The 27678-nt window shown below is 44.1% G+C and overlaps 2 protein-coding genes across 2 annotated transcripts; one reads left to right on the forward strand and one right to left on the reverse strand.

Moving 5' to 3' along the window:
* The first annotated feature begins 2045 nt into the window (after positions 1-2045).
* On the forward strand, positions 2046-2723 carry LOC127346906 (protein MIZU-KUSSEI 1-like). The gene has a single exon (XM_051373150.2). It carries the CDS (start codon positions 2046-2048, stop codon positions 2721-2723), a length of 678 nt encoding a protein of 225 aa, XP_051229110.1.
* A 13122-nt stretch (positions 2724-15845) lies between these two features.
* On the reverse strand, positions 15846-18226 carry LOC127293003 (uncharacterized). Its single transcript, XM_051322559.2, has 3 exons — positions 17996-18226; positions 17389-17673; positions 15846-16125 (listed from the first exon to the last, which is right to left on the reverse strand). Exons 1-3 carry the CDS (start codon positions 18011-18013, stop codon positions 16078-16080), a joined length of 351 nt encoding a protein of 116 aa, XP_051178519.1. The 5' UTR covers positions 18014-18226; the 3' UTR covers positions 15846-16077.
* Positions 18227-27678: the final 9452 nt, after the last annotated feature.

Here is a 27678-nt window from a genome sequence, read left to right on the forward strand (position 1 = left end):
CGGCGCGCTCCTCCGTCGAGCGTGGCTACTAGGATCGTTTCCTTGCGGGTCAGCGAGGAGGTGGTGCTCACCGGCAGGCCGACATCCATTAGGCGACGATGGAGGCAGATGACGTTGTGGCCACCGGCGTGTCCATCTGTTTCGCGCGTTACCGCGCGTCCATCCGTGTGCTCCTCCGTCGGGAGAGAGCGGCGACACGACAGCATCGCCCTCGCACATGGGTGGTGCTGTGTTGGCCCCGGAGGGAGAGGCGACGACGCGGCGGCATGAGGTATGTGTAGAAACAGTGGGGATTTAGGGTTAGGGTTCATAATTGCTTGCAGATGGTTCTATTTTGAAACAAAAATTAACCGATCTGAGAGCTAAACATGCATAATAGGGGCTAATCCGAGGCTAAGCATCAACATAATTGCCTAAAAAACTTGATCTTAATCATAAACAGGGTTCTACTGCTAGCATAATTAGGGCTCTGATACCATTGTTAGGCCGGTAACCTCATGAGTGTCACTAGATCGTGAAAAGCAACGGCTAGAACACCTAAAGAACATTAACAGAGAGAGTGAGATCATCATTACGAATTCCTGCAAATGCTATCGTCGCCTGCTCGTTGCAGGCGTGAAGCAAAGAGGCTATGGTCGATGCAGATGATCTGAACATCCTCCTGATCCCCTCTGGTCTCCAGCGGCACTGCCCTGGCACCGGTGGAGTATAGTCAGATTTTCCCGTTGTTCCTTGCCTCTCCTAATCGGTGGAGACGAGGGAATGTGGGGGAACAACTTTTGCAGATCATGAACTCGTCGGTCGATCGCTTCCGGGTTCCCTACCCCTTTTATATGGCGCAGTACAACGGGGGATCAAACCATCGCGTTGGTTTTGGTGCCCCCGATCAGGGCGCGTAGGAAGAGGTCACGTACTGGAAAAGCTCGTGGACGTTGGTCCTATGGGTCTCCATTTGATCTTAACGTTTTTATCCTTTTGACTCTCTCCTATTAACTGAACCTGACAGTCATTTTCTGAACCTGATAGATCAACCAACACAAGCCATCACTTTATATGTTTGGCCAAACTCTTCTGGTGATGCCGCTAGTGAAAAGGAGACGAGGGACGAAACCTTGGGATTGTTTGCAAAGTTTACAATTGCCATAATTTTGTCAAGCACGGCGTTTGAGCATATCCGTTGTCCAAACTCTATTTTTGTTATCATATTAATGCTCCTGGGTCATAAACCCTGTAGCCCTAATACTCCAGATTGGGGTAGATTATTCTCGTCTGCCCCAAAATTTAAGGTAAAAAAAGATCAAGAGTGGTGGTTTTCTGAAGTTTTTTTTTTTTTTTTTTGGAAAGGCTTTGGCCCCAATTATCATGGTTCCTTGAACCTTGATACATACTAGGACAGGAGCACAAATCGGTTTATTCAGATGGGGTGATTCTAGTTACTTGGGATGGAAATGCTTTTTAATAGTTTGCATTCTCTTGAGCTGCGCATGATTTGAAGAGTTGTACAAGAAGTTGATTTTGTTGTGTAAAATGTTGGCTACATCGGCATATTTTATCATGTGAATTGTTCATATATCTTCGTGCGCGAACGAGGATAAAGTACAGGTTGGCATGTTCAGTGTCAGACTCGCAAAGGGAAATGGCGAGGATAACTGAAGATGAAATCGGCGGCCATACGTGGGCGCCGCCGGGGATCAGTCGCTGGCAGGGTCGACATCTCCGGCGATAGTTCGCGAACGTGTTGCCGGCGGCCGTCGCCGTGAAGGAAGAAGCCAGACGGCGGGCACGCGAGAGATGATCGAGGGCTCGGGTTTGGATATGGACTAGGGGGCCAAGGCCGGACACGTCACGCGCGCGTTAGTTATTACCTTCCATATCGGCCTGCATGCATGCAGATCAGGAACAGATGTATCTCAACGAACTCTCGATCATCTCGGTTCGTCGATCTCAAACCCTAATTGAACCCCTCCATGCCTAGATTACGCTTCCACGTTTTATACTCCTCTGGCGGCGCTCGCACCTAGACAAGCGCCCACATATATGCACACATGCCGCCGGCTGTCGTGCCCGTCGGCGAAGACGGCGGCGGAGAAAAACAGCAGGCCGCGCCCCGCAGCTGCCATGTCGCGTGGTCGGCGTGGTGGTCCCGCGTCGGCCGGTGCCTCCTCGCCTCCACGCTCCAGCCGTGCCACGCTGCGCTGGGCCTCTCCCCGGCGGCGCCCTCCTCCCCGGCCGTCGTCCGTGGCACGCTCTTCCTCCCCTCCACCGGCGACCGCCGCGTCCGCCTCTTCCTTCACGAGCACGCGGCGCCCGTGGAGTCCGCGGTGCCGGCGCCGCTCCTCGTCCTCGACCTGCCGGCCGGCCTCGCGGGCACGGACATCGCCGCCGCCGGCAGGATCGTGCTGGAGTGCCAGCGAGAGTGGGCCGGAAGCGGAGGCGCTCTCCTCGAGTCGCCCAAGTGGCTGGTGTACTGCAACGGCGGGCGCGCGGGGTTCGCAACGAGGCGGGAGGCGCCGTCGGACGCGGAGGGGTGGGCGATGGAGAAGCTCTGGGCCGTGACGGCCGGCGCGGGGTGGCTGCCCGGCGGAGGGGTGGAGTACCTGCGTGGCAGGTTTGAGAGGATCGTTGGATCGTCCGATGCGGAGTCGTTCCACCTCGTGGAGCCTATCGGATGGTTGGGAGTGCATGGCGACGGCGGCCTTAGCATCTTCTTCCATCGGATTTAATCGGAGTATTTACATTGAGTTGTTGTTGCATAGCTGCAGGCGTCAGCATGTTACCATGTACTCGTAGAAACAAAATCTACGAACGCTTCTTTCCATTTCGATTCCGCTGTTAGAAACAAAATATACAAGAAGAGACAGTACCAAATTGAAGGGTACTAGAGATGATCAGGCTGGGAGCTGCCCCTCTCTGCGACCCAATCAGGCCCAACTTTTTTCATGAGCCTGTGGTTGTTTCCTGTATTAGGCGTCTGGCTGAGGTTCATCCAGAGCGGCAGCTGCCGGGTGGAGGCGCAGCGCCGTCGATCGGAACGGAGGGTAGCGCAGATCGTATCTGGCTGGCACCGATCGAAGCATGTTGTTTGAATCAAGGAATAAAACCATTTTTACACCTATATATCTAGTTTCCTTCAATGTTTCATGAGTATGAAAGATTGTGTTTGTATAGGTCGTCGTGCGGTACTAGTGCACTACTCCTATATGATTTTGGATGGAATGTTATAGCTGCTCGCTCTTGTCGCACCTGCAGGCTAGGTGATCTGACTCTGTGTTTTGGATGATCTACAGGCCGGGTTACAACTGTCAACTGGTTCAGATCCAGTGGAACTCAATTCGTCAATTGAATAATCTGACTCTGTGTTTTTCATGATCTAACAAGTAGGTTGTATTGATATATTCGATTTGTTTGGGTGGTTGGTCTCAACTCTCAATGTTCCATCACCTCTCATATATATAGGCGACCAGGGACGAAGCTAGAAAAAAAATTCACTAGGGGTCAGCCCTATATTTGCTCTAATTTATTGGTGCAGGGCCGGGCCGGCAAAATCTAGGACCCTGTGCGACATTTTAAAATGGGCCCTATTTCACTACATAAATATAAAATATTAAACAATTATAACATATATATGCCGTCGATGTACATTCAAACCCAATAACTACCCTCAACACCCCTATATTCTGAAGATCAAACCAACGGTCTAACCAAAAATATCTATGTCTAATAGGAGTAAAGCCTATGAGAGAAATAGGGTAATCCTATTATAAGAACTACCCTATGAGAGAAATGCAGTATCACAATATCAAATTTCAAACTTTCTGATATGTTTAAGACTTGAATTAGAAATTTGTACCCAAAGTAGATATGGTGTGATTTATAAAATTTGTCTCAAAAGTGGATATAGTGTGATTTATGCATCCACCAGGTAAGTTTTACTCGATACTAATAACTACCCTCAACACCCCTATATTCTGAAGATCAAACCAACGGTCTAACCAAAAATATCTATGTCTAATAGGAGTAAAGCCTATGAGAGAAATAGGGTAATCCTATTATAAGAACTACCCTATGAGAGAAATACAGTATCACAATATCAAATTTCAAACTTTCTGATATGTTTAAGACTTGAATTAGAAATTTGTACCCAAAGTAGATATGGTGTGATTTATAAAATTTGTCTCAAAAGTGGATATAGTGTGATTTATGCATCCACCAGGTAAGTTTTACTCAATACTAATAGAATGGATAATTAAGTATTTGTATCATAGGCATAGGCATCAACCAGAATAGGAAAATGTAAAAAAAAAAAGAATTGGAAAAGGTTGTTGGATTAGAAGGAAAAAAGAAGCACCAATGAAAATAGAGGAAATCAAAGTAACGTCCGGGTAAGGAAAAATAGAGGAAATCAAAGTAACGTCCGGGTAAGGAAACATACTTGGAGCCTCCACATTGGGCCGGATTTCATTACCCAGGGGTAAAGAAACAAAGTATCATGTCCAGGCATGAGAAACAAAGTAACAGCTAACGAAACTATTACAGTCACCGCCTAATGCTAACGACACACAACATAGAAGTTTTAGACTGGTCCAGAGGCTCAGAACCAGCAACACAAAATGAAAGCCAGGCGACAAACTAAAACCACTCCAGGTAAAAAGGAAAGAGGCCATCAATCTTGTTCCTCCAGGTCCATATCGACATCGCCAGTTTCCAGGTTTGCATCTCTGATCCGCAGCGGACGTTGTACTTGTCGAGGGTCGACTTGAGAAGCAGCAGCACCGAAGGTAGTCGCGCTAGCAAGCCGCAACATATATGGGCTGCTACGGGCGCCAGGCAGAAATCTCTGCCGCGGCAGAGAAATGGTCATTTTCTCTGCCGCGACAGCAGTGTAGGGCTCCTTCACAAGCTGACGGGCAGGGGTCCCAGGGGGGGCTAAGTTTCCTAGGTATATTGGGGGGGGGGGGGGGGCGCTGGCATCCCTCCCTGTTGGCGCCGGGGTTATCCCCATAGCCAGCTACGCCCGTCCCGCGGCAACGTTTACCGTTGCCGCGTGGCGTGTCCCGAAGAGAAAGTGCGCGTTCCCCGTCTATTGGCGGGGAACAAGCACCGTTGCCTTCAGAGAACATCCCGTTTAACGTTGCCGCGGCACCGCGGTGACACGGGTGCGCTCCGAATTTGAGAACAACCGTGAATAGGTGTTGCCTCTACCTCTCCACAGTTAGTGGTAGGATACGTAACATTTTGCGCTGATCCTCAATCAACAGATGTCGTTGCCTTAAGAGAACGTCGCCCTGCAACGTTACCGTTGCTGCGGTGCGCTGTGGACACTCAGGACGCCTACACAGAGCAATCCCACCGTGCTCACGTGTGGTGGGAGGCTCGGGATGGTTGACCGATGTTGGCTACATTTTCCATGAAAAAACAAACGATGGAGTTTTCTTTTTCAGATTTTCTTCGACTCGTGATACCATACGAAGAGAATAGCCACAATAGCACTAGTTAAAACCGAAAGTTCCAAAATAACACTGAAAAAACCAAACTTGCTAAAATGCCATTACAGTTTCAGTTTTTGTTGCCAGAATATCACTTCCGTTAGATGTCAAACTGCTCCCGTTAGTCAAACTGTGTAATCCTTGTTAGCATTTCTGGAATTCCTAAACAGCCCTCGTCTAAACCAAGCTGCGAGTGACCAGCCCGGAACCAAAGAATACTGTATCTACATGGCGGCGCCGTTGACAGCCAGCTCGCCGCACCGATATCGGCAGCCCCTACGACCCAACGAATTGTCCTCGCTTCTTCCCGTGTTTCCTCTGCTGTGTGTACTGTTCTTCATGGCAACGTGCAGCAAATTCAGAATCTACTTAGTTTGTTGTGTTTGTGTGTTTCAGCATTGATTCGATGGACAATTTTAGACTAGCAATAGATGTTCAGTTTCTCAAATCCTCTTGAAATGATGATGCCTGCTGGAATTAAGTGAAAATGCTACTGAAATACTTTTCAAGATCTTGCTGAAATCTTTTATGGAAGTCGTTGTGTGTGAAAACATAAACAGCAATGGTATTTAGGCAAGTTTGGTTTTTTCAGTGCTATTTTTGAACTTTTGGTTTTGACTTTTGACTAGTGGTATTGTGCCTATTCTCTCTACGAAGATTCGTCGATTCGTCGACCTGGTGGCGGCGGCGTTCGCCCTCGACGGCAGCGACCCCGGCGACGGCGCTCGCAGGTTCACCTCCCTCCCCGTCTCCCTTCCTCACCTCCCCCTCCCATGGCTGTCCTACCATCCCCGCCCCTATTCCCCCTGGCGCCCCCCTACCCTCCTCGGTCCAAACCCTAAATCGCGGGCAGAAGGGAGGTGCAGGGAACTTGCCTCCATCGGTCCATCCATGGATATGTACGAGCTTAGCTCCCAGGTCCCATAGCCACCATTAGGATATGCTTGCACAAGTACTGAAACTCGAGGAACTGATGTTTTTCCTGTAAGCAAGCATGGGCTCTTGGTTCAGTATGGTGCACTGTTCGAAATTGCCATATTGTTTGCAAAGATTGTATATCAGAACCATCTGTGTATGAGTAAATACTGCTGAGACTGAATCTGCCTTTTTCTTATATATTGCTTTAATTAATGGACAAGTATCCCTGTCTAATGCATAGACCAAGGTGTGCAATAAGCAAGCGGTAAGTTTCCATCTAATTACCCACAATATCTGGTGGGAACCTTGAGAGCATTAACAAAGTCTGAAACAGAGAAAACACAAAATATTTAAAGGCTGAAACAAACGGAAATGCATTCGTTTGTAGCAGAATGTCCATTCTGTATTTTCCATGCATGGTAAGGGTTTGTTAATGGTGTCAAGTGTAAGAACATTCGGCAGCTAATGGTGCAGTATAGGGGTGAGCATTGTTACTGTCATAGCATAGCTGCTGGGCATCATTGTTAATTACCGCTCTTGTTATCGCCTATGAATATCATCTTTCCAAACTGTTCAAATTTGAGCGGGACAGAAATCCCAGTTTATGTACAACAAGATCACCCAAATGGTTAACGCGTGTTGTAGTTCCCACCTTATTCTGATTATTTTAATGTTATTATGTGTGAAAAAATAATATATATATATATATATATACATTCTAGTATACACATGCTATTTTTTCGCCGCGCAACTCGCCTACCTCCAGCGCTGGATAGTTCCGCCCTGTCAGCGCACATCTGCCTCTGTCACTGCCCAGCTCCCCGCCGACGCCCAAGACCTGTGGCCGCGAAGCTCGTCCGAGGGCTAGTCGGAGGAGCCAGCAGAGGAGCACAAGAATGGCATGGCGGATGCTGCGAAGAAAGGTAGGGCTTCTCTTTTCTGGATTTTCATACATTTTCTCTTCCTCGAGCGCAGAGTTTAACAAGCATGATTTTCCCCTTGCCACATGGAACTAAATTGAAGATTCATCTCAGGATGTCCAAGCAGGCCTCATGAACTTGGCTTTCCGCACAGATCATGGTGGAATGAAGCATTTCTCCAGCGGAAATTTGGGGAAGCTGACGCGTAAGTGCAATTAATGTTATCCTTACTGCATAAGTTCATTTCAACTTTTTTACTTTCCCAACCATTGTCTTGCAAAGTAAAACCCTAACCTCTAGTAGAATGATTTTGTTGTTGAGTTCAGCATACTAAATTCTATGCCTCATGAAGTCTTTTTTTGGTCACATTTCTAGGAGCAAGTACTATGTTGTTTATTGGATACACCATAAGTCTATGATTTCATCCATTTTTAATCCCCAACTGCAGAGTTTGCCCATAGCAATAGACTCCAAGGTGGGATCTTTCAACACTACACTATCAGGTATGTTACTGTATGCTGCCCTGTTTCTCTGGTGACATCACTATTGTAATTACATCTACATATTCAACAAACTATGACACGTACTGGAAAAAGCACACTAAATTTGAGTCTTATACCACACAACTAAACTGAATCTTTATTTCTTTGGTGAAACTGCATCATGTTCATTTTCTGCTCACTAAATGATCTATCAACTCACGTGACTTGCAACGCATGGAGTCATGTTTTTACCTCTCATCTTATCTGAACTTCCTTGCGAAAGGCACTCAGTAGATTCTCAGCTCTTACACACACTCATTCTACTATTATTCTTGTTTAGTTTGTCTTCTGAAACTGTTCAGATTTTTTTTTTGTCTTTAAACCTCAAATTGTTGTTTTCTAGGGATGCTACTATCAGTGTATTGCTATTTGATGTGGATTTTAGCATTTACATTTTAGGTGACAATATTGTCTTCTTTATAGGAATGTTCATGCAGGTGTGTATATGTTAGCATGGAGCCGGAAAAAGGAGGATGTTGCAGGGCTAAAAGCACCAAAAAAGGAGAAGCGGGTGAAGAAAGAACCTAGGACTCAAGCTCCTGTAGAAGCGCCATATGTTGCACCAAAACCTAAGATTACCATTAAATCATCACCAGATAAACTTGTTGAAATTTTTGATGGGATGACATTGCATGACCTATCTAAGCGATCCGGTGCAGCTATTAGTGCACTTCAAAGCATACTTGCAGATCTTGGTGAAAGGGTTGAATCAGAATTCGACTCTATCGGCATTGATCTTGCTGAGTTAGTTGCTATGGTACGTATTTATAGTGTTCCTTTTTGAAACTTCTACATTCCTTGATGCTACTCTGAAGCATATTAGTAACTAGTCATACCAGCACATCTTATTTGTTGTGTTTTATCAGGTCATATGAGACTACAAGTCAATGTCATGATAGCTAAATTCACTCTGCATGTTGCTTTTGAACTCATCTAGCAAAAGAAATTTGTTGCAAGGTGTGATAGGATGATGCTGAAAAGTGTTCTTTATCTCTTTAAACTCTGCATTTTTTGTGAACTCTAGTTGCAAGTTAATCGATGCCACTGTGTTTTTTCCCTTCATCTTGCTGTAATTTATCTGTAACAGTTGTCGATTGAGAGAGGGGGGATGATTCCATTTGTGTTCAGTGGTGGATTTCCCTTTAACAAGTTATATCTTGTTTGTTGCCCGCATTTTTTCTCTCTTCATTTTTTTTCACTTTGTTATGTTCACAAAAAATGGCATTGCTACTGGTTTGATACTATTTTATTGGAGCAAACATATATGTTGTGACTTTAAGTATGTTGTTATTGTTTCTAATTATGTTTGCCATTGTCTCCAGTTTACACCTCAGCTTTGTCATCATGAAACATTTAAGCAGCTTTAGCGAAGCTTCTATTTTATGTGAATTGTGACATGAGCATATGTTTCTTGCTTGCTCCACAGGAAATTGGTGTTAATATCAGAAGAATGCACACAGGTGAAGGTGTGGTCGAACCACGGCCTGCTGTTGTAACTGTTATGGGTCATGTTGATCATGGTAAAACATCACTTCTGGATTCCCTACGGCAAACATCTGTTGCAGCTAAGGAAGCTGGCGGGATCACTCAGCATATAGGTGCCTTCGTTGTTGAGATGCAATCTGGAGCCTCTATCACATTTCTTGATACACCAGGGCATGCTGCATTTAGTGCTATGCGGGCCAGAGGTGCAGCTGTCACAGATATTGTAGTGCTTGTGGTTGCAGCAGATGATGGTGTTATGCCTCAAACCCTTGAAGCTATTTCACATGCAAAGGTAGCAAATGTTCCCATTGTAGTTGCCATAAACAAATGTGACAAATCTGGAGCTGATCCTGAGAGGGTGAGAATTCAGCTTGGTTCAGAAGGGTTGCTTTTGGAGGATATGGGTGGTGATGTACAGGTTGTTGAAATTTCTGCGTTATCAAAACTTGGTTTGGATAAACTGGAAGAAGCTTTATTTCTTCAGGCTGAGATAATGGACCTAAAAGCCAGAACAGATGGGCCTGCTCAAGCTTTTGTGGTGGAGGCAAAGGTGGACAGAGGCAGGGGACCACTTGCAACAGCTATAGTTAAGTCTGGCACATTAGTTAGTGGGCAGTACATTGTTGTGGGAGCAGAGTGGGGAAGAATTAGATCACTTAGAGACACCACAGGGAAAGTAACAGAGTCTGCAAAACCCGCAATGCCTATTGAGATTGAGGGGCTAAGGGGCCTTCCAATGGCTGGGGATGATGTAGTGGTTGTTGACTCGGAGGAAAGGGCAAGAATGCTTAGTCAAGGGCGGAAGAAGAAACAGGAGAAAGATAGGCTTCGGAAGATTGATGAGGACATGACTGAGGAGGCAGAAAATGCAGATGAGACTCCTGAAAGAGTTGAGATGCCCATTATTGTTAAAGCTGATGTACAGGGCAGTGTTCAAGCAGTTACAGACGCCTTAAGAAGTCTTAATAGTCCACAGGTTTTTTCTCGAGCACATTTGATACCTTATTTTTACTTGTATGGTCTCATAAATTTGACTACATGCACTCAAGCAGTGCCAAATTGCTGATAGCTGATACCGCCTTTTAGACTATATGCACAATTTTGTTTACAATATATCAGTATTTCGACTCATGACCGTGCCTATACTACCTTTTTTTAGGTGTTTGTGAATATTGTTCATGTTGGTGTCGGTCCAGTAAGTGAACATGACATTGATCTGGCACAAGCATGCCGAGCATACATAGTTGGTTTCAACGTTCGCAATCCACCAAGTGCAATCACTCAAGGAGCAACACAAGCCAACATTAAGGTACCATGCTTATTGTTTCTCCAATGCCTGTATTTTATTTTATTAAGTGCATCTTTGGTAGAAATCAAGTAATGTTCCTTGGAAACCGGTAGTGATTTTCATGTCATCTTTGGGTGGTGAGTGTAAAACATGGTAATACGTTATGGGCTACCATGCAGAGAAGCTAGATCTTATCGCACATAACGCTTTCTCTTTCACTGGTTTCTGGTGTTGCTTTATATCATGTACTCCCTCCGATTCATATTACTTGCCACTAGTATGGATGTACCTATGACTAAAATATGTCTAGATACATCTATATTAGTGGCAACTAAATACGAATCGGAGGGAGTAGTAGATATTAGGATATGTTATGGTGAATTTGGGAAGAATAAAGTAATTCAGCTCTGATGTGTGATGAATTGATGATATGGACTACCAACATGTTTTCGTCAATGAATACTGTATTTGAAATGTGATAATGAGAATTCAGATCAACCTCTATATCAATTTTGAATGTCGTACATGGAGTCAGTGTATTCTGCACTCTTCATTTTTCTTGAAGCATCTTTAGCTTTTGATGGTTGATCTGAGCCCTATAGATTCAGTTTAGTTTCCCTATGGCTAGTTTTCCGTATTCTGTTTGAAGGCTTGTCTCGTTCCCATCAGAAGAAAGTATACAATACAAATGTTAAGAGTTTCAAATGTGTTGGCTGATTTTTTTAGACTTTCTTACATAACTTGGAAACTGGAAAAATGAGTTTAGCTGCCTTGACCATGTCTGTTCTTCAGATTTTGCTGCACAAGGTGATTTACCATCTCCTTGAGGAAATGGGAAGGCTGATTGTGGAGAAGGCACCAGGGACTGCTGAAACCCAAATTTCAGGGGAGGCTGAGGTTTTGAACATATTCGAGCTGAAAGGGCGTAGCAAGTCAAAAGGGCCAGACATCAAGATTGCTGGCTGCCGGATTACCGATGGTCACTTTAGCAGATCCGGAACCATGAGACTGTTGAGAAGCGGAGATGTTGTCTTTGAAGGTCCATGCGCTTCTCTGAAACGAGAGAAGCAGGATGCTGACACGCTCGACAAGGGTGACTGTGGATTGGTGATAGAGGATTGCGATGACTTCCAGGTTGGGGATACCATCCAGTGCTTGGAGCAGGTGATGAGGAAGCCCAAGTTCATATCGACTCAAAGCGGTGCAGTCCGTATAGAGTGCTGATTGAGAATAATTGTTTGGTGCGGGCATGATCCCATATCTGTGAATTCAACCATTCGTTTTCAACTGACCAAAATTTTGGCTATATAGCGAGATAAAAACCAGGTTGGCATTGTGCATGGACGACTGTTCTGCAAGTTGCCACTTTTTCTTCTCGGTCTTGTGTTGTGTTGGTGTGTTTCTTTTTCTTTTTCTTCTTCACCCTTGTAACCCTTGTGTGTTCTGGTTCATTTGAACCCATCTTGTAGAGGCTGAAAACCTTCATAGGCAACTTGGCTGAATATATGAGGTTGGCTTATGCCCGCCGTAGTCATAGTAAAAAAAAAAATGGTTACTGTCTTGTACGCTGACATTGGTTACAGGCTCTTCTGACCAAAATACTAGTGTTACTATCTTTAGAATGATTGATACCACTACATTCAGGAAACTTTCACTTTTATAATCTGTTCTATGTGTTGTTGTTATCTTGTGTGCTGGGATAATTTTCCATGATGATGCATTGATACGTGCTCAGTGGATGCCATTACGTTTCCTGATACTAAAATTGAGAAATTTGGAGATGTCGGGTGTACATTCTGTTGCTCAGCTACTCCGTACATTATTTGTACTGCGAAGACTGATGAAGGTTGCAACCAGTCACTACTCTTGTCTATATTATCGGTTTTCCTCATCCCAAGGAATTAATCTAGTGTAAGATTTGTAATTGATATCTTTTTGTGAACTCCTTAGGTTATATGAAAGGCTAGCTCCAATACGAATGACAGCAAAATTTGCACTATATAAGTAGTACATGCCACTGTGAAATATAGAAATTTGTACATTTATGTTGCTGCAGAAGAAGAGTCACTATGTACAGACGCCATGTGCACTGCATGCAATACACCCGCTATTTGGGACGGAATAAGCCTTAATGCAGTTAATATCCATCTTCCCTGATCCATGCTCCTATTTCAGTGACATCATCCATTTCTGCGGTAAGTAAATTACATCTTGGCGACTTCACATGAAGTGGTACTTTGGTTAGTTCCATCCTGCAGTTGTGGTGTTAGTGTAGTTGTTTATGTTTAGCTTTTGCTGGCAGCCTGTTAGGGAGTCTGTTTTCTGCTAGATGTAGACTGTTGGAGTTGTTTTCTTTCATGTTGTTATGCACATGTGGGTGGCTGGGTGCAGTGTTCTTCTTTTCTTCCAGATATTGAATTCGAAGTATTTTATCAGTTTCAATAAAAGCAAATTAGCATGATGAACAAGTTATTGGCCAGGATGCATAGATATAACCTTACAATACAAGCATCGTACAACAAAGAGAAAAGAAAGGAGAGATGAAGACGAGCCTTCCCGTAGCAACGCACTGACTAACCGACATACATGGGCAAGAATACTTTCCAACAGTCTCCAACGTTGTTGGAAGGGGCTGTCTGAATTGTACTCCCTCCCTAATCCCCTTCTTTCATGCGCCTTCCAACCCCTCTCACCTCTCACGACTGCCTCTAACATGCCCGCCCCACCATCCCCTTCTTCTCTATATCTAACGAGCCGCTCCATCCTGCAACTACTTCTGGTTGAACCGCCGCCTCGCGTCTCCTGCAGTCTCTGTTTAAAATAGCCGGCTATAGCTGGGCTATAGCCCGGCTATAGCCTTTCGCGAGGCCTGCGGCTATAGCTAGAGGCTTTAGAGGCTAAAATAGAAATAGCCGCTAATAGCCCGGCTAAGGCTATTTAGCCTTAATTTAACCGCATAGCCGCTAACTTCTCGCTCAATGGGCCCAAAATTTTGGACCAAAAATTTTAGTCGACCGGCCCATTTGCTTGGCGAAATAGCCACCAAGTCGAGCGGCAAGCATAACTATGTCCTAAACTACATAATGATGTTGTAATATTTGGACAAAACTATGTATTTAACTATGTGTGAACTATTATGTGTATCTAGCATGTGTGAAGATGTTATTATGTTATTAATTTGTGAATTAATGATATATATATATATATGAATTTATGCTGCCCAATTTTTTTCATTATTTAGCAAATCGGCTATATGGCTATAGCAGGCTATAGCCCGGCTATAGCCTTTCATAGCTTCAAAAAAATTCGCGGCTATCGGCTATAGCCGACTATTTTAACCAGAGCCTGCAGTCGACGTGCTGCTGCACGCCTCACCTGGAGCTCCTCCTCCACCAGTCCATTATTGCTTCCGACCATCCCTCTAAGCCTCCCCACCTCTTCTCCAATGCTAGTGACCCGCACACTCACCCCACCCCGTAAGTCACGGTGACATGCACTCGCAAACCCTAAGGTTATTGCTCGCCTCCGTCAGGGCCATTGGTAGGATACGGAAGAGCACGTGGGGGATAAGGGAGAGCACGTGGTGGGCGCGTGGGGTGTAACCGTGAAAGGGATAACACGTGGTGGGTCTCACGTTGACGTGCCACACACAGTCAGAGTAGATGCGCGACGGGCGTCTTTCCGGCTTTTACATGGATCGACAATAGTGAATTTTGACAAGGATATAAGAGGTATTATTTTCTCGCAAGAAATTACATGGATGTGGCAGTGCCTAAAATGCAGGTAGGGGAAAAACACTGAATGGAATGGTACCTATGGAGGCAGGCAGCCTTGGGGCCGCTGGAAAACTGGCGAGTTCGCAAGGTGCGATCCGTCGGGAGCAATGAATTGCCTCATTCTAAACTGTCGGGGAGTGAGGAATAAACCGACAGTTCAAGAGATTGTTGGCCTTTCTAGGTCAACCAAGGCACATTTAGTTTTCCTCAGTGAGACGAGACACAAGGCAGAAAAGATGAAGAGGCTACGAGCAAGATTGGGTCTTAAGGGTTTTGTTGGTGTGGATAGTGATGGTAAAAGTGGAGGTCTAGCCTTCTTGAGTGAGCAAATTGTAGTTGATGTTCAGGAGGTGACAGATAGATATATTGACATGAATGTTCAGGTCTCTACAGGAGGTGATGCTCTGGCGCCTAACTTGTGTATATGGTGAACTAAGGGCGCTAAAACCCCGATCTGACCTGCCCTAGTGTGTTGTAGGTGATTTTAACGAAGCCATGTGGTCTTATGAACATCTCCCAGCAGTCAGAAAACCAAATGAAAGCATTTAGAGAAACTCTAGAAGTCTCTGAGCTTGTGGACTTGGGTTTTTCAGCTTATGCTTTTACTTACGACAACAAGAGAAGTGGGAGAGCAAAAATATTCAGGTCAGACTAGATAGAGTCATAGAGCGGTCGCGGATAATACTTGGCGAAATTTGTTTGTGGATGCTCGCCTAGTGCACAAGGTCACGCCGTGATCGGACCACTCACCAATCATCCTGGAATGTGTAAAAGAAGAATGGCAGAGTCGGCGACCAGCGAGACGATATTACGAAATTATGTGGGAGAGAGATGCTGGTCTTTCCGAGCATGTTGCTCAAGCATGGGAGGAGGATGGACCGAAAGCCTCTCTCGGTGATGTTCGAATGGGCTTGGAAAAAGTCATGGGCCGCTTGCAAGAGTGGAGTAAAGCAAAATTTGGAGCTATCAATAGGGAGAGGAAGTAGTATTTAAGTACTCAAGTCTAAAATTTTCCAAGGAGCTGTAATTTTTACCTAGTACTTGATAGGCAGTATACAGTAACATTTTCTGCTAACGTTGGCATGTAATACCTGAAAACAAGAGCGAAGAAATATATACACTAAAACCTGAGAGCAGATAATCTCACAAACAGTACAAATTTGGAGCTCAAGTCCCTTTCTTGTGATTCCACAAGGAAGACTTCGTGGTAATGGACAAGCAGTCTCTTATTGACTTCTCTGCATTTCTCCAACATGGAAAATGTTGCGTTGTGTACGTGTCAAAGAGTTCGTTGCTTCCACGGCAGGCTGTACAAAGGATCAAGAACAAAAGCGAACCACTAGAACAGCAAGAATAGGACAGCCATTCAACATCAAATCTGCACAAATTGTACTCTGACCAACCATCCAAATCAACTACGCACCTTCAGGGGTCCCTCGAAAGATTGCAGATTATATTGCACTACAAGTTGCATACCATTTGAAAAGAAAACAGTATGAACAGATGAGCCTTTGATCTCTCACGATTTGACCCTTTCCTCTCTCACAAAAGGAGAAACATGATTACAGAGCAGGAGACTCAACATTATGCAAACTTTACAATAATGAAGAACCTAAGAAGCTATTTGCGCAGGCGTATGAACCGTGAGTTTCACACAATCCTTCAGGCTCTGATACAGCACTGGAAATAGCTCAGGAACTTCTTCCTTCCCTAAAAATAGAAAGAGCAGCAAATGTAAGTTCAAGTGGAAAATGAAAACCTAAACAGCAGTCAATTTGTCATGTATATATGGTACTGTTGAAGCAAAAGTTAGACATGCAAGTTCTTATCTTGAAGGATTAATAGCTACTCTGTGAGTAGTTCATTGCTGCCATAATCCTTGATCAGGTAGTACACCGACAGTTAACAGTATCAAGATGCCGCAAAACTGCTGCACGTAATCAGGGCCAGCGAAAAACTAGCTTCACCTAAAACAGCACTTCTATAACCACCCATCAGTCACAATCTATCCAAACATTTGTCCTCGAAGCTGTTTCTTCCCTAACTGACATATAGATTTTCCGCAGGGTCATACCCATTTATCAACGAATTTTACAACCAATCCAAACAATGAACTGATCATACAGAGAGCAACGCTCTCCTTAACATTCCTGTTCTCCAATAATACATACTGTAATGCTGAAGCTACTAAAACCTGCCACTGATGGCATTGTACACCTTAAAGTACCAATAATTACTGTTTGCCCCCAACAGCCTTCTCACCACTCTAGTGGACAGTGACGTTGCCAACACGTCAGTACACCTAATAATAATCAAGAGGAATGCAGTTATAGAGCCTACAAATAAATATACTTAATGGGCATGTCCTGGTCATCCAAGTTGCGACAAGCACTACTACTGCTGCCCATTGCTATCTGCAATGGCCTCTTCCTCTTTCGGCCACTATTTCCATCTTCATCAACAGATGAGTCACCACACCACAGGTGGTTACACGTACTGCTCCAGAATTGCTGATTATGACAATTCTATGGATGTGATGCTACTCTGATGGACCACACACACGACGCATGTAAAAAAAACTAGATGATTATATTCTGTCTATCATTTCTAAATTCTGAAAAGATGAGGAGGATTTGTCCCTTGCTCTGCCCAGGATCAAACCTTTGTGCTGAATTGTGCACTTGAAAACAACACAAGCCTCCTGAATTTCTGACCACAATTTCCAAAGGTTTGATATACAGTGAGTGAGGCTAAGAGTTGTGATTCTCTAGTATAGCAAAACTAGCAGCTGCAATTAGTTCACTTGGATTTGAGTCATTTGACCATCCAAATTAATTTCGATTAGTCAATTCGGAGAAGGTGATAAAAGGCGCCACAGACAATGGAGTTAAGACGGCAGACAAGGCATGCATGTATGAGTTAAAGTGTCACGATGTAGTAGAATAGGTACTGTAAGTTTATCATGACTCTCACCGTGGGTGAATCGTCGTGTGCGGTGTGGAGCGGCCGGTGGTGGTCGTCGGCTGCCGGGGCGAATTCGGCGGCCTTGGCGGCCTGGGCCTGCGCCGCCTTGTGCTGCTGGGCGAGGAGGTCGTCGTCGCCGCCGAGGCTGGCCCGGGAGAGCTCGCGCTTGTTCTGCTTGCGCATCTCGCGGATCTTTGAGAAGTCCATGGAGTAGTCCGGCACGGGGCCGTTCTTCATGTCCCAGTCCCCGAAGGTCGGCACCGTCATCCACCCCACCGCTCCCCCATGCTGCTCCTGCAAGGAATCGGCCACGGGCAGCTTCTCAGAACGATCGATCTGGCCATGCAATCAATCTTCTCCGTCGCCCTCCTATTGCAAGCTACTGTGCCGAGAACTGCTCTGTTTCTTGGGGGAGATTCGGCTAAGCAAAAATACGTGCGCTCCGAGTGAAATTTCGTTCCACTTTTTCGGCGAACTCAAATTGGCCGGCCGAAGAAAATGAGCTACGGAGTACCACGGTTGCTCTCGGTTTATCCAGGCAAAAATAGCTCAAGAAACATAAGAAAGAAGCATAGACAAATAAGTATAGCTAGCTGTAGGAGGAAGCTCCTCGTACCTCCTTGCGGGAGTCCATGGATGCCGTACGCCTCTGCGTCCTGCTCTCGCCCCTTCTTGCAGTTTGCTCTGCTTCCTCTGCTGCCGTCGGGGGAATTCCTGCGAGTGGTGTTAAGCAGATAGAGAGCGGTGGTAATAAAAGGTCGAGGCGTGCTTTCTCCTTGTGCTCGTCGGCTAGCTCTGCTTCCAATCGTGGCTTTTAACGGGGAGGGGACATAGCTGGTGGTCACTGTGAAGCGGGTTCCACAGCATCTTGTGCGTGCGTGACCCGTTGGATCTTCTCTTCATTTTCTTGGGTTTCCCTGCTTGCTTTGTAGTGGGAGCACAAGGTGGGCCGTCCTTTTGTCTTTTCCAAGCACAAGGTGGGCCGGGCTAGTAGAAAGGTGAATAAAGCGGGAAGGTCGGCGGAAAGCGGCCGAGAAAAGGCCGCCGTCCAAGATTCATCCGTCAATGCTAGGCCTCTGCCGCTCGCGTGGACTTGGTAAACGCGTTACCGGCACGATTTTAGACGGAAACTATACATCGTCTATTTGTTGTGCTCGCGAGGAATGCATTTTACACTGCAACGTACTCGACAGTGCACCTAGACTAGCTGTAAAAAAAAGGCTAAAATAGAATGTATTATCTAATTACACATTGCATATATGTACAGCACATGTGTCTGTATCCATGTAAAACAATTCCGATTTTGTTGAAACTATTTCATTTATCAATTTTTTTAGCGGAGCTTCCTCGAGCTCGATGCACTCTAAAGCTTACCGACAAAACAACAATAAACTGTCACAAACACAAATGGAAAAAAATGTTGAATTGTATGTTTGCATATCTTCTTTGACTCTTTACCGAGAGAACCGGATAGCAAACTTTTCTTTTAAATTTTTTTATAAATAATATCAAAATATTCATACATGTAGGCATCGATGGAATACTTCAATTGGTAAATTTTCATTACAAAATACAACTTATGTATCCTATCCAAAAATTAACAATTTCCCTCAAATATTCATGTTTGACGCCTAACTAGACATTGTTTTCATGCTTCAACAATTCAACAGAGATAAACAACAATAAAAGACTAGTAGGGTTTCCTCAAGGAGAACAAGTACAGATTCCGATGATCACATACCGTTAGCACATTACATATTTAGATTCCACAAGGCACACAACCATGCATGTTGTAGTTATTGAACAACACAATGATTCGGGGGTTCCTTCGATATGGTAGTGTGATTGGCATGTACCACCTAGATGCAAAGCATGATAGGGTTACAACAACCTACAAAGACCTTTGATAAAGGCGGTGTACAATTCGCATACTTGAACTAGTCTTGGGAAGATATCGGCAACCAATGGCCTACTCCTATAGTGAGGACCCCGAACTATTCTTGGCAGCCCTCCGGAGTCTCCAAACTATTTCCGGTGAAGTTAGTGGGTTTGAATTTGGATTTTAGGTGTACATATGTGGGGTTAGTACTTGAGTGATACGGAACTTCAAAATATATGGTATAATTTGTTTTATGTTGTATTGTGTATTATGTCATTTACAATAATTGAGTCGCATTGTGTTTTTATCTAATTTATCATACGTAAGACATTGAAATATAACATTTCCATGCATAAATCATTTTTTTCGATAAAGGGAATATATTAATATCAAAATGATACCAATTACACCCAGCCTCTGCAATAACGCACCACCCTAATGACACTACGGATGCACACAGCCAAAAAAAGAAAAGAAAACTAAGAAACAAAAGTCCCGCTACAGTATCTCGGTCCTAACAACAGCAATACATCCAGCGCCAAGACAACACCTGAAATACAGAATCTCCAAAAATGACGCCTCCAAGAAGGGAACAGTGCGCGAACACCATCGTCGCCCGATCAACGATCTTAGGTTTTCACCCTGAAAATAGTCTCCGCTCTCAAAACAATGCCTCCAATAAGGTCGTTGCCAGGCACAACCAGTTAAGGCCAGACCTTGGGTTTTCATGCATAAATCATATGCGAACAAGAACCAGGAGACACCATTTTATCTTGTGTTTGGTATTGCATATCACAAACTATTAACTTTGTCCTCCGGTAGCATGTATTTTTGGCGGCACATATTTTGCGCTGACAATGATCTATCACAGAACAAGCCCTAAGTGTTGCAGAAACTCTTTCACAGTGGATGGTTAATCGCTGATCTAGTCTAGGCCGCGCCACGGAAAGTTTTCCATGGTGCTTTTTTTAGCCATCTAGGTCGGCGGATATTAGTGTCATGTTAGGCCAACTATGTTATAGCACTACTAAGCTTATCAGTAGCGTACCACTTTTAGCTATCAGTGGCGCACTAGTAGTGCGCCACTGATATCACGCCACTGCTAACTATTAGTAGTGATGCACCACTAGTGCGCCATTAGTATGGCACATAGCAGTGGCGCACCGCGTAATGCGCCATAAGTAGCATCAGCGTGCGCCACAAGTACAATCCAGGGGTGCGCCACTAAATCCTAAAATGTGCGCCATAGATACCAAGTCAGGGGTGCGCAAGTAGAATCATGCACGGTGCGCCACTACTAGTATGAGAAAAAAACAAAAAAAGAAAAGAACAGTAGCTCATACAGAGCTCTGCTGCTCTGATACTGTCTTGTATTCTACCGTGGGAAGAAAACAAAATACTCAACATTTATTATACAGAACAAAACACAACCGGTCTGTAACTTTGGAATTAAAACCTAAAAGAAAAACAAAAAAGCAATCAGGTCCCTGCTGTACAGGGACGGAGCATCCCTGCTGTACAGGGATGGAGCACGCCGGATTCTAGCACGTGCATGTCACCGGCGGAGGGAGGCGTCGTCGGCCGTCGGTGGAGCTAGAGCACGCGCATGTCGCCGATACGTCTCCAACGTATCTATAATTTCTGATGTTCCATGCTAGTTTTATGACAATACCTACATGTTTTGCTCACACTTTATAATGATTTTATGCATTTTCCGGAACTAACCTATTAACAAGATGCCACAGTGCCAGTTCCTGTTTTCTGCTGTTTTTGGTTCCAGAAAGGCTGTTCGGGCAATATTCTTGGAATTTGACGAAACAAAAGCCAAATATCTTAATTCACCGAGACGGACCAGAACACCGAAGGGGAGCCGGAGAGGAGGCCCAGAGCCTCCAGACCACAGGACGGCGCGGCCTGGAGGGGGGGCACGCCAGCCTATGGGGAGGGAGCCCCCTGGCTCCTCCGACTCCGCCTCTTCACCTATATAATCTCTCGTGACCTAAAAACCCGACACGAATTGACGAAACTCCAGAAAGACTCCAGGGACGCCGCCGCCATCGCGAAACTCCGTTTCGGGGGACAGAAGTCTCTATTCCGGCACGCCGCCGGGACGGGGAATTGCCCCCGGAGTCATCTCCATCGACACCACCACCATCTTCATCGCCATTGCTATCTCCCATGATGAGGAGGGAGTAGTTCTCCCCCGAGGCTGAGGGCTCTACCGGTAGCTATGTGGTTCATCTCTCTCTCCCATGTGATCTTTATGTGATCATGAGCTTTGTATCACTATTAATCTATGTGCTATTCTAGTGATGTTATTAAAGTAGTCTATTTGAAAGTGCATGGAGCCCCCATGTGTGGTTTTGGTAATTAATGACAATCCCTATGGACTAATGTTTGCATTGAGTTATATTTGTAGGAGTTGTCCATAGGCAATTCTTGAACCATATGTTGGCTTCAAGGTTGCAAGAAGAAGAATTTGATGAAGGATATCAAGTGTCAAGTATGTCTTGAAGATGAAGATGAAGTGAGCCCTCAAGTTACTTCAAGACATCAACATGATTAAGAATGAAGTGCAAGTTCAAGATGAGCCATCTCGAAGAGATTCTTTGCTTGAGTCTTGCCATCCACATGGTGGTCATGGTTAAGTGAAGATGCGCCGAAGAAGAAGCTCTCCCATGGTGGTTTATGGGGGAGCAATCTACAAGACTTCGTCAAGCAAGCACAAGCAAGAAAGGCGTTCCATCTTGTTGAGGTCAAGATCGTCGTCATCAAGCTCAAGTGGAATGCGCAAGTATAAGGTTTGCTCTTGATAGGGTTTCTTTCTACCGGTCTCATAGTGTAGTTGGAGACCGGTTTATAGTTTAGTTGCCGTACTATCAAGAGGGCTCTCGAGTGAGTAACTCGATCGTATCGTTCGGAGAGAGCTCAAACCTTTGCATCCTTGCATCATCTTTCTTGGTTGTTATTTGGACCTTATCCATGTGATTTTTTAGAGCTTGTGCTTACTCTCATGACAAGCTCTAGTTCATCGAAAACGGATTTCGCATAGATCACTTGTTGCGTTTTCGAGTTTGATTCATCATCTTTCTTGGTTGTTATTTGGATCTTATCCATGTGATGATTTAGAGCTTGTGCTTATTCTCATGACAAGCTCTAGTTCATCAAGAATGGTTTTTGCACGGGCAACTTGTTGCATTTTCGAGATTGGAGGTTTTACCGGTATGTCTTTTTTAGATAGGTCAAACCTTTCATCATTTGTTTCTATCCTCCCTTGTTGTACCATGATGGTTTCCTGCATGATCTTGTAGAGCTTGTTCCTATCTTCAAAACAAGCCCAAGATCATCAAAATCGGAGTCCGGATGCTAAAGTTATGCCCGTTTTAGTTTTGGTGTTTCTGCAGTTTTGCCAGGCCGGATTTTTCAGAAATATCCGGGCCGGATATTTCGGAAATATCCCCCCCCCCCCCGAAATCGGCTAAGGACCAGAAGAAAAGCAGCTCTGGATAGGGGCCGGATTTTTGGCCGGATTTTGACCAGGTTTTGTCCCTGAGGCCGGATAATCCGCCCCCCGGATAATCCGGCCCTTACTTAGGCCGGATTATCTGGCCCTGGTTTTGCCCAACGGCTCGATTTTCTTGGGGGGTATAAATACCCCCCTTCTTCCTCCTTGGGCTGTGCTTCTCTCACACTCTCTCTCCTCCATTGTTGAACTAGAGAAGCTTGCTCCATCTCTCAATCCCTCCATGATTCTTGCCCCCATTTGAGGGAAAAGAGAGAGGAGATCTAGATCTACATTTCTACCAATCAAATCCATCTCTTTGTGAGTGGAACTCTCTAGATCTTGATCTTGGTATTCTTTGTGAATTCCTTTGTTCTTCCTCTCTTATTCCCCCAATAGCTTTTGTAGCTTTGTTGGAATTTGAGAGAGAATGACTTGAGCATCTTTGTGGTGTTCTTGCCATTGCATTTGGTGCATCGGTTTGAGTTCTCCACGGTGATTCGTGGTGGTGAAAGCAAGAAGGTTGTTACTCTTGGGTTCTTGGAACCCTAGACGGATTCTAGGCCTTTGTGGCGGTTTGTTGGGAGCCTCCAATTAAGTTGTGGATGTGTGCCCCAATCTTTGTGTAAGGCCCGGTTTCCGCCTCGAAGGAAATCCCTTAGTGGAACCGTGACCTAGGCCTTTGTGGCGAGGGTCACCGGAGATTTATGTGAGGCGCCTTCGTGGCGTTCGGTGTGTGGTGTGAGTACCCCATCTTGGGGTGAGGCCTTTGTGGTGTTGGTGTGCATCGAGCAACCACACCTCAAGGTGAGCCTCTTGTGGAATTCGGGAGCACTAAGCCACCGCACCTCTCCAACGGAGATTAGCACTCGCAAGAGTGTGAACTTCGGGATAAATCTTCGTCTCCCGCGTGCCTCGGTTATCTCTATACCCGAGCTCTTTACTTATGCACTTTACCTTGTGATAGCCATCGTGCTTGAAGTTACATATATCTTGCTATCACATGCTTGCTTGTATTGCTTAGCATAAGTTGTTGGTGCACTTAGGTGAACCTTTGCTTAGAATAAGTTGTTGGTGCACATAGGTGAACCATAGTATATAGGCTTTGGGCTTGACAAAGTAAACGCTAGTTTTATTCCGCATTTGTTAAGCCCATCTCGTAAAAGTTTTAATCCGCCTATTCACCCCCCCTCTAGGCGACATCCGTATCCTTTCAATTGGTATCAGAGCAAGGTCTCTCATTCTTAGGCTTCACCGCCTTGAGAGTAAAGATGTCGGTTAGGGGATTAGCGCACAATAACTTGTTTATATTTGATGGCACAAATTATGATATATGGAAAATTTATGTGCTTAAAATCTTACGGGGAATGTCCCCGGACATGGAGCGATATCTTGGCATGGGTTTTTCTTCTCCTAAGGATCCTCAAAATTTATCTCTTGAGGAGGAGAAAAACTCTTGCCTCGATGCTCTTGCTTCTCATGTGTTTTCCATTGTTGTGAGCAATGTAGTTACTTCGTCAATCATGCCTTTTGGGAGCTCTCATGAATTATGGACAAAGCTTCAAGATAAATATGATGTGTCCAATATTATTGAGGATGATTGTATTGCTTCCACTTCCGGCCGTGATGAGTTCTCATCTTCATCCACTTCACCAAAGTGTGTCAAGACACAAGGTAATGATATGGTGAGTGGTGATGAAAATTGCAATGTTGATGTTCAGCATACTATTGATGATTCTTCATCTATATCTCATTGCAATGCTTCATCTACGGACTCAAACACATCTAGCACTAGAAATGATTTGCATGCTTGTGTTGATAGTCCTTGCATATCATGTGTAAGTTGCTTGAATAAATCTAATGATGATATGCTTGCTTTATCTTGTGACCATGATAAAAATGCTTCTATTTCCTCTAGTTGTTGTGTGTCTAACAATGTAGAGGAAACCAAAGATTCTATTGGTCAAGACAAGATCTTGAAAGGAGCCTCAAATAACTCCTCATCTTTATCTCACGGTCCTCATGTATGCCTTATGGCCAAGGGTTCCACGGTACCTCCTACCATGGAACCTAATATGTCTCGTGGTGATAAGGATGAGGATGAATATGAAGAAGAGGATTGGGTTGTCTCTCTACGCGACAAGGGTAAGAGTGTATTCAAGGTTCTTTGCAAAGATAAAATTGCTAGCACTCACTTCTTTGAAATCTTGACTACCGCTATTGAGAGCCAAAAACTTATTTGGATGCATGAGAACACCATTGATAAAATGGGTGCTCTTGAACGTGAGTACGCCAATGATGTGGCATCTCTAAAGGATGAACTTGAAGAAGAACAAACCACCAAGGAAGCTCTTGAGGAAACCTTTGCTCTAGAATTGTCTAGAGAAAAGGAAAACCATGATAAAGCTCTTGAGGTGGCAAATGAACTAAAGCTAAAAAATGATAAGCTTGTGTTTGTTAATGCTAAACTCCTTGAGGACTTTGAGCAACTCAAAAAGGGCTCAAGGGTTATTGAGAGTGCGCTCACCAAACTCACCGAGTCGCATGAGCAACTTAAAGCTTCTTATCTAAAAGAGCATGACAACTTGCCTTCTCCCATTTCTATTAATAATGATGCTTGTGCTACTAACTCTACTTCTTGTGAAGCATCTATCTTGAAGGAGAATGTTGAGCTAAGGGCTCAACTTAATTTGCTAACTAGCAATTATGGGAAATTGGAAGAAAATCATGGAAAACTTTCTAGCTCCTATGAGGATCTTCTAGCCTCTCATGATAGGCTAAAGTTAGCTCATGAGGCTATAATATCTAAGGCAACACCTTGTGAGCCTCATGTGGGTACTAGCACTATTACTCAAAATGTTATATTGCCATGTGCTAGTCCTAGTAATTCATCCACTCATAATATTGCTAAATCTTGTGATGAATTATCTTCCTTGCCTTGTTGCTCTAACGATGAAGGTACTACTTCCTCTAGTACTTGTGTTGTTACTAACCATGTAGAGGAAATCAAAGAGCTCAAGGCCCAAGTCTCTTCTTTGAAGAACGACTTGGTAAAGGGTCATGAAGGGAAATGCAAACTTGACAAGATGTTAAGTGTGCAACAATCCCCCAATGACAAGAGTGGACTTGGATTCAACTCCAACAACAAGAACAAGTCCAAGAACAACAAGATTAAGAAGGGCCAATTACAAGTCAAAGACTCGGCCAAGATTGTTTGCTTCAAGTGCAAAATTGAAGGGCATCATGTTAGATCTTGCCCTTTGAAGAAGAAGCAAAAAGGGAAGCGGCCTCAAGCTCAAACTCATATTCAACCTCAAGTTGAAGAAATGCCACTTCCCAAGAAGAATCAAGCCAATGCTCACATTGTGGAGAAATCTAGTGAGAAGAAGGAGAAGAAAAGAACTTGCTACATATGCCGTGAGAAGGGCCACATCTCCTCTTCTTGCACTATTGGTACCTCATCCAACTCTATCTCCATTGATGATGTTTATTCTCTTCGTAAGGATGAGGGTGGCAATGTGTTTGCCAAATATGTTGGTGCTCAAAGTGGTGTCAAGAAAAGAACCATTTGGGTTGCCAAGCCTATTGTGACTAACCTCTTAGGACCCAACTTAGTTGGGGACCAACAATCCAAAACTTGATCAATATGTGCTTGTTGGAGGGCATTGGAGACTTGGCTACATCATGAAGAATTAAGGGATCTTCATCATTTATATTATCTCAAGCCAAGTCTTGGTTATCTTGCTTATATCATATGATCAATGTTCCTCCTTGCGGTAACATGTGCTCAACTCATATATATTGAAAGTTACTCGCCCCTTTGCATGTGTTAGTTTTTGTTCCTAACATGTGTTTGTATATGTTGTGCTTCCTACTTGTTTTTCTTGAGAAATCAAGTCTATGCATGTTGGGTTGCACACCATGTATTTGTGTTTGTGTTGGAGCCTCTTTGCATCTTGTTGTATCTTATATGGCTCTTATGAGCGATTAATGGACTACCCCACTTTTGGGGGAGTGATATTCCTTTGGGAATTTCATGATCCTAAACAATGTGTGTACATGAGGAATATCACTTAGAATTGATATTGCGAGATTATCTAGTCGCTATGTGGTATGTCATCTTCATGAGAAATTCAAATTCTAATGTCCATTAATATCTCTAGTTGGATCTTATTTGCCTCTTGTGAAAATAAATTTCTTATCACATTACGGGGGAGTAATAAGCTTTGTGCATATTACAAGCCTAGAAAATGTGAACATTTGAGGTTGTGTCACATAGAATTGATACCGTAATTTATCTCTCTCCTGTGTGGCATGCTTGCTCAAACAAAGCTCCAATTTGCTTAAATGGCTTCATTGCTAATATCTTTGTGGATATTATTTGTGAAAGTTTTTCTTGGCATGGTTTTTCACAACGTGTCCCTCAATACATTTTTGGAAAACCATGTGCTTCAAGTCATACTATTAATTGCTTTGCATGTTGGTATGAATACTATTAATTGCTTTGCATGTTGGTATGAATACTATTAATTGCCTTGCATGTTGGTATGACTAAATGAAGCTATCAAGAAAACTTTCTTTGCATGATGGTTAACTTTTATCTTTTACCATATGCTTTGTTCGTTGTAAATATGATCTTATGTATACTTACAAACTACCACCGGAAAATATTTCCTAATACCTCTTGTCCTAGGACAATTGGTAATCAATTATGAGGTAGATATTTATTGATCATATCTACATTGGCTCTTGTGTTTAAAATTGCCTTATTTATTGCCATGAATTTGTTGTGCTTTGACTCCCATGTGTCTTCCTTGCATCTCATGGATCTAATTTGTCTATTCAAACTTTCTTAGCACTTTTAGTAGATATAGGTAGCGTGATGATCCTAGTTTTGTGCATTTTGTATCCATATTCT

Source organism: Lolium perenne, chromosome 4 (genome assembly GCF_019359855.2).
Source record: "Lolium perenne isolate Kyuss_39 chromosome 4, Kyuss_2.0, whole genome shotgun sequence".
Taxonomy (NCBI): domain Eukaryota; kingdom Viridiplantae; phylum Streptophyta; class Magnoliopsida; order Poales; family Poaceae; genus Lolium; species Lolium perenne.